This window comes from Balaenoptera acutorostrata, chromosome 5 (genome assembly GCF_949987535.1).
Source record: "Balaenoptera acutorostrata chromosome 5, mBalAcu1.1, whole genome shotgun sequence".
Taxonomy (NCBI): domain Eukaryota; kingdom Metazoa; phylum Chordata; class Mammalia; order Artiodactyla; family Balaenopteridae; genus Balaenoptera; species Balaenoptera acutorostrata.
In genome coordinates, this window is record NC_080068.1 from 35822143 (window position 1) to 35834541 (window position 12399).

The window sequence follows — 12399 nt, forward strand, 5'->3', positions numbered from 1 at the left end:
AGAACAATTCTAGTTTTTAAAATAAAAATATCTATAAAATGAAATATTCTCAGGTTTCAAAACTCAGCTCTATGTTGATTCAGAGTTTTACTATTATCATTTTGCATAGGCACTATTAAATAGTATTCTTCAAAAGTTACAGATGTTATTGAAATCTCTTCAAAGTAGAAAAATTTTGAAGAATGAGCATTTGCATACAACGATCTGTGTATTAGTGCAAGGATTAGAGCTGATTTTCATTAAGTGATTTTTGATGGATATATTTATTATTTTCTCTATTACAAAATATTTTATGTGAACAAGATAGACTGTATTTTTTGATAACTTCATTTTAGAATTTCAGTCAGATTCTCAAAAATATAGATACCATGAGAATTACTTTTTACCGAATTATCTTTTCATATTGTGTTCATTTTCTAACTTTTTAAAAAAAGAATAAGTTTTGTAGGCAGTTAGAGGAGGTCTTATACTGAAAAGAAACTAAGGCGTTTTGGAGTCTAACCTGGGATTTGCCACATGGCTCTGAGCCATGTGACTTGAGGCAAGTTCTTTAATCACTTGAACTGAAGGCGTAATAATATCAGAACTATTTATTTCACCTGTTATTATGAGACTCAGGTGAAAAGATTTATGTGAAATTGCTTCGAAAACGTGAAGAACTGAACACGTATAAGGATCTGCCTGAGTAGAAGGTGCTAATAGCTTTGCTGAGAGTGTAGAGAAAAATTCACTGCACGTAGATGACACTGGTAGTAAGTTGTGGGTAAATACATAATTTCTACTTAACTTTGTCAGAATATTCTAATCAACTTTGGGATTACAAAGCAATAACATCAGTCAATCTAGGCAGCTCAACTAGAAAAGATATATAGAGAAAGAACAGAGGTTTTCAGTTTCTGGGCAAAAAATTGGAAAGAAGTTTTCTGAAGAACACACTTGAGAAATCATGAGGAAGAGAGGGGGAGATTTTGAAGTAATAAGAAGAAAGTGTTTCAGACAGCTGGAGAGCCTGAATGGTCAGGGATGCAGAGAAATGTCCCCACGGTAATCAGTAAACTGTATAGGAAAACAGACTCCACCCCCTCAAGTTCACATTCATGCCTATAGATTGAGTTTGCCTGAGGCTGGAGCCTTTGATGAGGACTAGGCATGTGGAATAGGGTAACACAAAGAACCCTGGGTTTAGGGTAAAATTCTGGTTTCAAATCTCAATTCGGCCACTTAGAATTTGCATGGCATTTCCTCCTGTGTCAAAGAGGAACTAGAATGCTTCTTCAGCCTCCAATCTCAATTTGGGAAGGTCAAATGTAATTAAGAAAATAAAATGTAGTTAATGAATATTAAGGCAGCTTAATTTTGAAAAGGTATCTAGTTTCCCTTACAAACATGTCTCACTAGTCTCTGTGGCAATGAAGAAAGCCAATCTAAGACTGTTCATTTTGGGAATTACCCACTTTGAGAAACAGGGATGGAAATGCGCAAGGGAAGGACTTAGGTTCAAAATCTTAGACATAAAGGGGAGCCCACATCTTTTCATGGTAAGAGCAGGGATGGGAGGTGGGTGCTAGGGAAAGTCAGCGCACCGCCAGGGGTCCGCCACAAGATTGAAATTTTTTAAAAATCTGGGCTGTCCTTATCTGCTCTTCAGGCAAAATCTTGCTGCGTTGGTTTGGATAGTGATTGGTGTTATTTTAATGCAGGAGAGCATAGACTTGCGGGTGGAAGTGGACCCTGGAGATACAGTGACCGGGAAATTGTGTTCAAAAGGTCGTGGTGGGGGTGGGAGGTGGATGAAAGGCATGATTCGAGTGCCTGAATTTGGGCGTCCAAGGACGCAGAAGAATGGAGAAGGCGTGTTTCAGGGCAATAAGATGCTTTGGGTGCCCGAGGCTTCAAGAAAATACTGGTTGGGTAATAAGCCTTCTCATTGGTTTCGAAATCTACCTCTGTGCTAGGGGACTCCCACGCGGAGGCCTTAAGCATCTCCCCACACCCTGGCCCCAGCGCCTGCCTCCGACCCAGGCCGGGCACCAGGCGGCGGTGGGGAAGCACCTGGGTCACGGTTACCCGACGGAGCCCGCGGAAAGGGAGGCGGCGGCGGGCCCCGGGCCCCAGGCCACAGGTGCCAGGCGCGCTCCGCTGTACGGGTAGTCCCCGCACCCTGGAGGAGGGGGCGCCGGCCACACGCAGCGTCCCCGTGCACCCTTCCGGGGCGCGGGCAGGTCCCGGCCGGAGGCGGCAGAAGGCGCGGCCTGGCGGCGGCTGCGCACTCTCCGGGTACATCGGGCCGAAAATACGCTCGGCGGGCTTCCTCGTTCCGCAGCCCTCCCCGGACCGGGCGGGCAGTGTCCCAGGGTGGCCGAAGCGCGGACGCGGGCGCCGGGCATCCCCGCTTCCCAGTCGGCGGCACCCGGGACCCCAGTCGTGCGGCTCGGGCCCGGGGAAGGGGGGGAGTCCCCGACCCCGAGGCCGTCGACGCTCCCGCAGCCCCGTTTGCGAGGCTCCGCACGAGAATGTGCACACCCGCCCCGCCGAGGTGAGAGAAGCGGGGGCCTCACGGAAAGGGACGGGGGTGCGGTCGAGGTTCGCCTAGCCCTTGGCGTCACGGTGCCCGCGGGCCGTAGCGGGGCCATCCAGCCTCCGAGGGGGCGCCGCGGGGAGCTTCCGCGGGCTCCGCGCTACGGGCGGCCGCGTTCTGGGAGGCGGGGTAGCCGGTGGCTCCGGTTCCCGAAGGGCCGCCCTCTCGCCAGCGGCTCAGTGCGCCCCGGTCGCCCCCGCCCCCTTCACTCGGAGCGGCGGTGACGAGGGTCAGGTAGAGGCTTTCAAGGTTGCATAGGTGCGTCCTGCTGGCGGTGCGTCTGCGGCTCACTGCTTACCGCTGGGACCCAACTTGCAAAGGTGGGATTTCGGCCACCAGGGCTCAGAAGTGGGACAGGGTCAGGACTCGGATCTGCCTAGGACTCTCGCTCCCCAACCCCGAGCCTGGCCTCTGCTCCGGGGTGGGCTTCACGCCATTAAAACTTCGTCAACGTCTATAAATGACAACTTGTGTTTGGAACTTGGATGTCAGCCAGGATAGTGTTTTTCCTTTTCGGGGGGGGAAAAAAAAAAAAAAAAAAGGGCTGGGAGAGAGAGAGAGAAAAATTGTTCCGGGTGTAAACAATTCAGCCGGGTGAGATGCTTGTAATCTTGCAGAAGGTCTTATCTGCACTGTTACTAACTCAGATCTTTACCAAAAAGCAACTGGGAGATAGGATGGCTGACTTGAAAGTAGACACCAAAAACAAAGAAAAGAAAAGAAAAAGGCAAATATCCTGACCTGATTATTTGAAAATGACTTATTCACCAATATTTTAAGTTTCTTCTTCTTCCTGTTCTAAGCAGAGAAGCTTTATGTCTTCTTTAAACTTTTTATAATGTATCAATTTTATGAAAATTGCCTTAAGTTGACAACATGTTTTGGAAGTTTCTAAGCCATCAGTTATTTTTTTTCATTGCTTTACTTAAGAATTTGACTTGGTTGGTTAAATATCTTGTTTTGATTTCAGTGATTGAGCATAATTTATTGTATGTGGCACCTTGGGTGTGACCTCATAAAGATATTTTAGTAAATCTAAGTTGTATTTACTCCTCCCAAATAGGTTTGCTTGTCAAAAAAAATTTTTTTTTATCTCCACAATGTCATTTAAAATTTACATTACTTTTTCCTCATGCAGGAAACCCATGTCTGAGTTTCTGAGTGCTATCTTTCTTATCTATTGTTACACTAAAAAAATCCAATTGTTGCTTCTTGTTGCCTACTCTTACCTGGTTTATTTTCCATGTGTTGAAGAACATATGTTTTTGGGTACTTCTTTCAATGAAGGTCTACAAATGTCTGAAAATGTCTTGTCCTTACTCTTGGATGATTATTTAAATGGGTATAGGTGCCTAGACTAACAGGTATGTTTTCTCAGCCCTTTGAGGCTATTATTCCATTGTTTTGGGGCTAGATGAGGAATTTCTATTCTTTGGGATTCAATATGCATTTATAATTTGTAAATTTATGTTTTTCTTCAGTTCTGAAAAATTCTTAATTATTATATCTTTTAATATTTGGATCCACACCAGCGTATGTGGCAGGCCTGGGTTTTGATTTCTTATGGGAGATTTCTAGGAGGCTAGCTTCTAGCCAGGTGGAGACCCTGGGTCAGAGGGCAGAGATTTTTGAGGCCCCTGTTCACATATGGCGTAGCCTTTTCCCTGCGCTTGGCTTTATGGAGAGCCCACTTTCACTTCTCTACCATGCGCTGGGCCCTGAGTCCTTCTCCAGTCTGGCTTCACCCAGGCATCTCAGCCCTTGCCCTAAAGTGGGCGTCTGGTCCTGGTTTCACTCTGGGCCACAGGGCTTCAACTTCCTCTCAGCTAAGTCGCCTCTAACACCAGGCTTACTCCTCAGACTTCCATCCTATCCCGAGTCTTGGACTAATAATTCCTCACCACTCTGGCAACTTTCTGAATTCTTTAAGAGGATGATTTTTATACTGTGTGCAGATCCACAACTTTTATTAGATCTGACTCCACTCCGTCTAACTTGAGCCATCAGCCTTCCCTTTCTCAGTGTCTTACATTGAGGAGTTCTCTGCCCCCTCCTGTAATGTATTGGGGAAATGGGAGGAGAGACAAGTAATTCTGACCTAAAGTGTCAAGTTGTTAACTGTAGTTTTAGCATCATCAATAATTATTATTTGTTGAAAACTGACCATGTAATAGGTATCATATAATATGTATATGAAATAGCCCAAGATCTCTGCTCTTATAAATTTTACCTTTTAAAGAGAAAAAGCCAGGAAAAATGAACGTATTTGACCTTAAATCTTAGCCAAAAATTGGTATAGATTTCTTAAGATTTGTGCAATATGTTACAAAGTGGAAAAAATCAAGTAAATTTTGGTTCTCCAGTACAATTTTACTAAGAGGATTTTTTTTTCAACAACCGATTAAGCAGAAAGACAATGGGATAGACATAGTACCAAATAGTAATAGCCATTTCATCTTAACCATGTCAGTTTTAGAGGTGGGGACAATGCTAGATCTACAGCCTCTATGGGTTAGTTTCTGTTGTCTGCTGTTTCTGCTTTTCTCATGCTTATCACCTTGCTTTCGTTAGTGCCCAGTTGTTTTTCATTTTTTACTGGACATTCTATTTGAAAAATTGTTTGTAGAAAGAAATCTAAGGGCTAGGATGATGTTTTCTTCTTCTGGAGAAAATTTTCCTTTGCTTCTGTAGGTACCCATGAGCACTAGCGTTCCAGAAATAATCTTAATCCATATTCAGAGATCGAGGCTGCCTGAGCCATCCAGATAAATCAAAGCTGTGATGCAACCTGTGTGAGGACTTATCTTCCTCTAGTTCAGCCTTATCTATCCCATCCATGACTGCCCCAGACCTTAACATTTAACTCCCTGCTTTCTAAGGCTGTCAAAAGTGCTCTGCAGCCTGTCAGACTGTGCTTACTATGTTCAATGCAATAAGAGACAAAACTGAAAATTTTGGCAGAGAATTTGAAACTATAAAAATGACATAGCAGGGGCTTCCCTGGTGGCACAGTGGTTGAGAATCTGCCTGCCAATGCAGGGGACACGGGTTCGAGCCCTGGTCTGGGAAGATCCTACATGCAGCGGAGCAACTGGGCCCGTGAGCCACAACTACTGAGCCTGTGCGTCCGGAGCCTGTGCTCCACAACAAGAGAGGCCGCGATAGTGAGAGGCCCGCACATCGCAATGAAGAGTGGCCCCCGCTCGCCGTAACTAGAGAAAGCCCTCGCACAGAAACGAAGACCCAACACAGCTAAAAAAATAAATAAATAAATAAATTTATAAACCTATAGCTTTGACTTTAAAAAAAAAAAATGACATAGCAGAAATGGAAAGGAACCAAATAGAAATTATATAGATGAAAACTGTAATAATCAAAAAATTTAAAAACAGTGGATGGATTTAACAGTAAATTAAACATAGCTGAGGAAAGGAAAATAAGCTAGAAAATAGATCAGAAGAAAATACCTAGATTGAAACTTGAAGAGACAAAAGTATGGAAAGAACAGAAAAGAAAGAGACATGGACAATACAGCTAAACTAGTGTTTAGATGAAAATTCATGACCTGAAATGGATATATTAGAAATGAAGAATGGCTGAAAATTAATGAGGAAGCATCTATCTCAGGAAATTAGAGCGAGAACAGTAAAATAAATCTAGAGAAAGCAGAAGGAAGTAAATAGTAATATGAGTAGAAATTAATGAAATAGAAAATAAATAGAGGCTCTATAGAGTGAGAAGTTGGTTATTCAAAAATGCTGATAGGACTTCCCTGGTGGTGCAGTGGTTGAGAATCTGGCTGCCAATGCAGGGGACATGCGTTTGATCCCTGGTCCGGGAAGATCCCTCCCACATGCCATGGAGCAACTAAGCCTGTGCGCCGCAACTACTGAAGCCCGTGTGCCGCAACTACTGCAGCCCGTTCGCCACAGCTACTGAAGCCCGCATGCCTAGAGCCCATGCTCCACAACAAGAGAAGCCACCGCAATGAGAAGCCCGTGCACCACAACGAAGAGTAGCCCCTGCTCGCTGCAACTAGAGAAAGCTCGCACATAGCAACAAGGACCCAATACAGCCAAAAATAAATGGATAAAATAAATAAATTTTTAAAAATGCTAATAAAAACGATAAACCTCTGGCAAGACAATTGAGAAAGAAAGCAGGCACAAATATCATCTAAGGAATAGAATAGAGGTCCTGCAGACATTAAAACAATAAGAGGGTGTAAGCAACTATGTCAGTAAATTTGAAAATTTGGAAGAAAATGATAAATTCTTTGAAAAACACAACTGACAAAAGAATAAAAAGAAAATCTGAATCATTCCGTAGCTGTTAAATTAATGTATTTAACAAAAACAAACAACAACAAAAACTGTATGAGGACATTAGGAGAAAGAAATTTGTAGGGCAATTTTACTTCTGAGTATAGATTCAAAAATTCTAAACAAAATATTATAAAGAAAATCCACCAATATATAAAAAGGATAATACATCCAGACAAATGTGGGTTTATTCTAAAAATGCAAGGTTGCTTTTTTTTTTTTTTTTTTTTTTTTTTTTTTTTTTAATTAATTAATTTATTTTTGGCTGTGTTGGGTCTTTATTGCTGCGTGCAGGCTTTCTTTAGTTGCAGCAAGCGGGGGCTACTCTTCGTTGCAGTGGCTTCTCTTGTTGCAGAGCACAGGCTCCAGGCGCACGGGCCTCAGTAGTTGTGGCACGTGGGCTCAGCAGTTGTGGCTCGCGGGCTCTAGAGCGCAGGCTCAGCAGTTGTGGTGCACGGGCTTAGTTGCTCCGCGGCACGTGGGATCTTCCCGGACCAGGGCTCGAACCTGTGTCTCCTGCATTGGCAGGTGGATTCTTAACCACTGCGCCACCAGGGAAGTCCCGCAAGGTTGCTTTAACACAGACATTTATCCATGTAGTCACCAATATTTATTAACAAAGTGAAGGAGGAAATGTTCTTATCTCAATCGTTACAGGAAGAAAAAAAATTTTTGATAAAATTCAGCATTCACTAATCAAGACAATGAAGTAAAGGTATAAGGATTGGAAAAAGTAAATAAAACCATCATTATACCTGGATGATATGATTGTGTATGTAGAAAATTAAAAGGAATCTACAAACTGAAATTGCTGAATTAGTTTTGCAAGGTTGCTCAATGCATGGTAAATATGTAAAACTTAATTGAATTTCTCTCTCTGTATATATAGGTATATGCCACATATAAGTAAGTAATACTATTTTCAAAACTTCAAAAGCATCAGATGCCTAGAAATAAATCTCACAAAATATGCTCAAGACCTCTGTGTAGAAAATCATAAGACATTATTGTGATAATGAAGACCCAAATAAATGGAAAGATATATCATGCTCATGGATTGAAAGATTCAATATTGTAGTGATGTCAATAATTCCAAAATATCTATAGATTCATGGCATTGCCAATTAAAATCAATGGGTTTGGGCTTCCCTGGTTGCTCAGTGGTTAAGAATCCGCCTGCCAATGCAGGGAACACGGATTCAAAACCTGGTCCGGGAAGATCCCACATGCCACGGAGCAACTAAGCCCGTGAGCCACAATTACTGAGCCCGAGTGCCACAACTACTGAAGCCTGCACGCCTAGAGCCCGTGCTCCGCAACAAGAGAAGCCACTGCAATGAGAAGCCTGCACACTGCAGTGAAACGTAGCCCCCGCTCACCACAACTAGAGAAAGCCCACGTGCAGCAACGAAGACCCAACGCAGCCAAAAATAAAATAAATAAATTTATTTTAAAAAAATCAGTGGGTTTTGTTTTTGAAACTGATAAGCTGATTCTGTAATTTATAAGAATATGCAAAACACCAAGACTAAATAAGACTCACTTAAAGAAGAACAGGGAGGAAGGCCTTGCTCTCCTGGATATGAAGATATGTCATATATTTAATATAGTGTGTTACCGGTACAAGGATAGACAAATAGACATTGGATCAGATTAGAGAGCCCTGAAACAGACTGACCCTTAGATGGACACTTGAGTATTGGCAAAGGTAATACTGTTGATTGTTTCCCCAAAATGATCTTTTGAAAAATGTGCTGAGTCAAACACTGCTTGCTGCACTTGGTTCACTGCAGATGAGAAGGTTCTGATGGTCTGATTGTCCCTCCACCCCACAAACCACCTTGCTCTGCCTGGGGTTCTCAGCACCGCTTCCACCTACTAGTGCCAAGTGCAAGACAGGTTGACAAGCATGGGACCTTTTTCTTTTGGTTAAAGAGCATGCTCCTCCTGGAGCTGTATTCAGTGAAAGTTGTTCAAGGAGAGCTGTGGTTTGGCACTGTGAGATCTCTAACTCACGGGGGCATCAGGACAGGCAAGGGGCATGCTGCAATATAAGATCTGAAGTATACAAATAGGAGGTTGTAAATCCATATGGTTAAGCCTAGCCCTTTTCTTAAACTGCTTGCTTTTTCATCCTCCATCATTCATTTACTTTCATCTTTCAACCCACGTTTGGTCCTGCTCCATATTCCTAGATGGTACTGTGCCTTTAAGTCATTGCTCAGTGGTGGTCTGTTGCTGGATGTGTCAGGGAATTCATTTTTTATCCTTATTCATACATTCCATTTCCCTGTCAGTTATTTCTTGGTGTGTGTGTGTGTGTACGCGCGTGCTACATCTTACAAAATGTTTCTCAAGAACTGGAATTAAGCTATGCTGTCAAACACAATCACTCATTTGAACCTCTTTTCTTTGTAGGTGAGATCACTGGACAATGCCACCTGCATTGTGGATAGTGTGGGTCTTGGGGTCTGTAATCAGCCTCCCCAAGGAAGGAGCCTCTGATCAGGCTTCTTCTCTGTCTTGTGACCCCACTGGTGTCTGCGATGGCCGCTCCAGATCTTTCAACTCCATCCCCTCAGGGCTCACGGCAGCTGTGAAAAGCCTTGACCTGTCCAGCAATGAGATCACCTATGTCAGCAACAGTGACCTGCGGAGGTGTGTGGACCTCAGGACTCTGAGGCTGGGGGCCAATGAAATTCACACAGTGGAGGAAGATTCTTTTTTTTCCCTGAGGAGTCTTGAATATTTGGACTTATCCTATAATCGTTTATCTAACTTCTCATCCTCCTGGTTCAGATCCCTTTCTGCCTTGAAATTCTTAAACTTACTGGGAAATTTATACAAAACACTTGGGGAAAGATCTCTTTTTTCTCATCTTCCAAATCTGCGAATCCTGAAAGTAGGAAATAGTAACAGCTTCACTGAGATTCAGGAAAAGGATTTCGCTGGGCTAACTCTTCTTGAGAAACTTGAGATTAATGCTCCAAATCTGCAGACGTATGCGCCAAAGAGTTTAAAGTCAATCCAGAACATCAGCCATCTGATTCTTCATCTGAAGCAGCCTATTTTACTGCTGGAGATTTTTGTAGATATTTTAAGTTCCTTAGAATGTTTAGAACTGAGAGATACTAATTTGAACACTTTTCATTTTTCAGAAGTATCCATCAATGAAACGAATACATCAATTAAAAAGTTTGCGTTTAGAAATGTGCAAATCACTGACGAAAGTTTTATTGAAGTTGTGAAACTGTTTAATTCTGTTTCTGGAGTCTTAGAAGTAGAGTTTGATGACTGTACCCATGATGGAGTTGGTGATTTTAGGACATTGACTCTGGACACAATTAAATACCTAGGTGACGTGGAGACATTAACAATACGGAAGTTGCATATTCCACAGTTTTTCTTATATCATGATCTGAGTAATATATATTCACTCACAGGAAAAGTTAAAAGAATCACAATAGAAAACAGTAAGGTTTTTCTGGTTCCTTGTTTACTTTCACAACATTTAAAATCATTAGAATATTTGGATCTCAGTGAAAACTTAATGTCTGAAGAAACCTTGAAAAACTCAGCCTGTGAGCATGCTTGGCCCTTCCTAAAAACCTTAGTTTTAAGGCAGAATCGTTTGGAATCATTAGAAAAAACTGGAGAAATTTTGCTTACTCTGCAAAACCTGACTAACCTTGATATCAGTAAGAATAATTTTCATTCAATGCCTGAAACTTGTCAGTGGCCAGGAAAAATGAAATATTTGAACTTATCCAGCACAAGAATACAAAGTTTAACCCGTTGCATTCCCCAGACACTGGAAATTTTAGATATTAGCAATAACAATCTCGATTCATTTTCTTTGATTTTGCCAGAACTCAAAGAACTTCATATTTCCAGAAATAAGTTGAAGACTCTACCAGATGCCTCCTTCTTACCTGTGTTATTAGTTATGAGAATCAGCAGAAATATAATAAATACTTTCTCTAAGGAGCAACTTGATTCTTTTCAAAAACTGAAGACTTTGGAAGCTGGTGGCAACAGCTTCATTTGCTCCTGTGACTTCCTGTCTTTCACGCAGGGGCAGCAGGACCTGGCCCAGGTCCTGATCGACTGGCCAGAAGACTACCTGTGTGACTCTCCATCCCCCGTGCGGGGCCAGCGCGTTCAGGACACCCGGCTCTCACCTTCTGAATGCCACAGGGCAGCCGTGGTGTCTGCTGTGTGCTGTGCCCTTTTCCTGTTGCTCCTGCTCATGGGGATTCTGTGCCACCGTTTCCACGGACTGTGGTACATGAAGATGATGTGGGCCTGGCTCCAGGCCAAGAGGAAGCCCAGGAAGGCTCCCCGCAGGGACATCTGCTATGATGCCTTTGTGTCCTACAGTGAACGGGATTCCTACTGGGTGGAGAACCTCATGGTCCAGGAGCTGGAGCACTTCAACCCTCCCTTTAAGTTGTGTCTTCACAAGCGGGACTTCATTCCTGGCAAGTGGATTATTGACAATATCATTGACTCCATTGAAAAGAGCCACAAAACCATCTTCGTGCTTTCTGAGAACTTTGTGAAGAGTGAGTGGTGCAAGTACGAGCTGGACTTCTCCCATTTTCGTCTCTTTGATGAGAACGACGATGCTGCCATTCTCATTCTGCTGGAGCCCATTGAGAAAAAGGCCATCCCCCAGCGTTTCTGTAAGCTGCGGAAGATTATGAACACCAAGACCTACTTGGAGTGGCCCGCTGATGAGATGCAGCAGGAAGGGTTTTGGTTAAATTTGAGAGCTGCGATAAAGTCCTAGGATCCTTCATTAAGGGTCATTCTTGGTCTGGTGGTGGTCTTTCTATCACTAGTTATAACTAAGTCCATTCTGACCCAATTATATGTAAACTATATGAATGAGGACTTGCTTATTAAAACAACTAAAACTGTTCAAAAACTGCTACCAGATTGGAAAAACATGGTTCTGGGCTTTATCCTATGAGATAATCATGATCTCACTGCATTATTGATATCTGAATTATCTGTACCAATTGGCTTAGTTCATTAGGAAACAGCAGAAATGAGCAGAAGATTTCAAGTGACTGTGTCCATCAGCTTTCTGCCAGGAGACTCATCCATGTCTGTAGAGGTCGTTCTCCATCCCCCCAGCTGTCCCTTCTGTGCCTGACTGCTCTCAAGAGCAGCAAGGCAAAATGTTATTGCTGTTCTTAAAAAAGAAGTGCTGTGTGTCCCCATTAAGCTTCACAGGATACAAAAAAACCTAGAGGGTATATTTTCATATGAACTGGATCTGTCTTTCTCGGTATTTGATAAGTTTCTCCAGCCATAGTTACTTGAGAGAGGGTATATAACCCAAGATGCAGTAAATTATGTATTTCTATGAAAATGAAACTAATGAAATAAATACTCAGTTTTGAAGAATTTGAAAGAAGCCCCCTATATCCCTGACTCAGATCTTCAGCCTTTAACTATGTGTGAAGTTCTAAGTAGTGTCTGGTTACTCTG

General features: G+C 42.8%; 1 protein-coding gene across 1 annotated transcript; it reads left to right on the top strand.

Annotated features, from left to right (window-relative positions):
* Positions 1-2101: 2101 nt before the first annotated feature.
* Positions 2102-12399, top strand: TLR2 (toll like receptor 2). The gene is made up of 2 exons (XM_057547491.1): positions 2102-2536; positions 9319-12399. Exon 2 carries the CDS (start codon positions 9335-9337, stop codon positions 11690-11692), a length of 2358 nt encoding a protein of 785 aa, XP_057403474.1. The 5' UTR covers positions 2102-2536; positions 9319-9334; the 3' UTR covers positions 11693-12399.

Bases quoted from the DNA above. Each gene is read 5' to 3' on its own strand.
- TLR2 (XM_057547491.1), top strand. From the start codon at position 9,335: ATGCCACCTGCATTGTGGATAGTGTGGGTCTTGGGGTCTGTAATCAGC.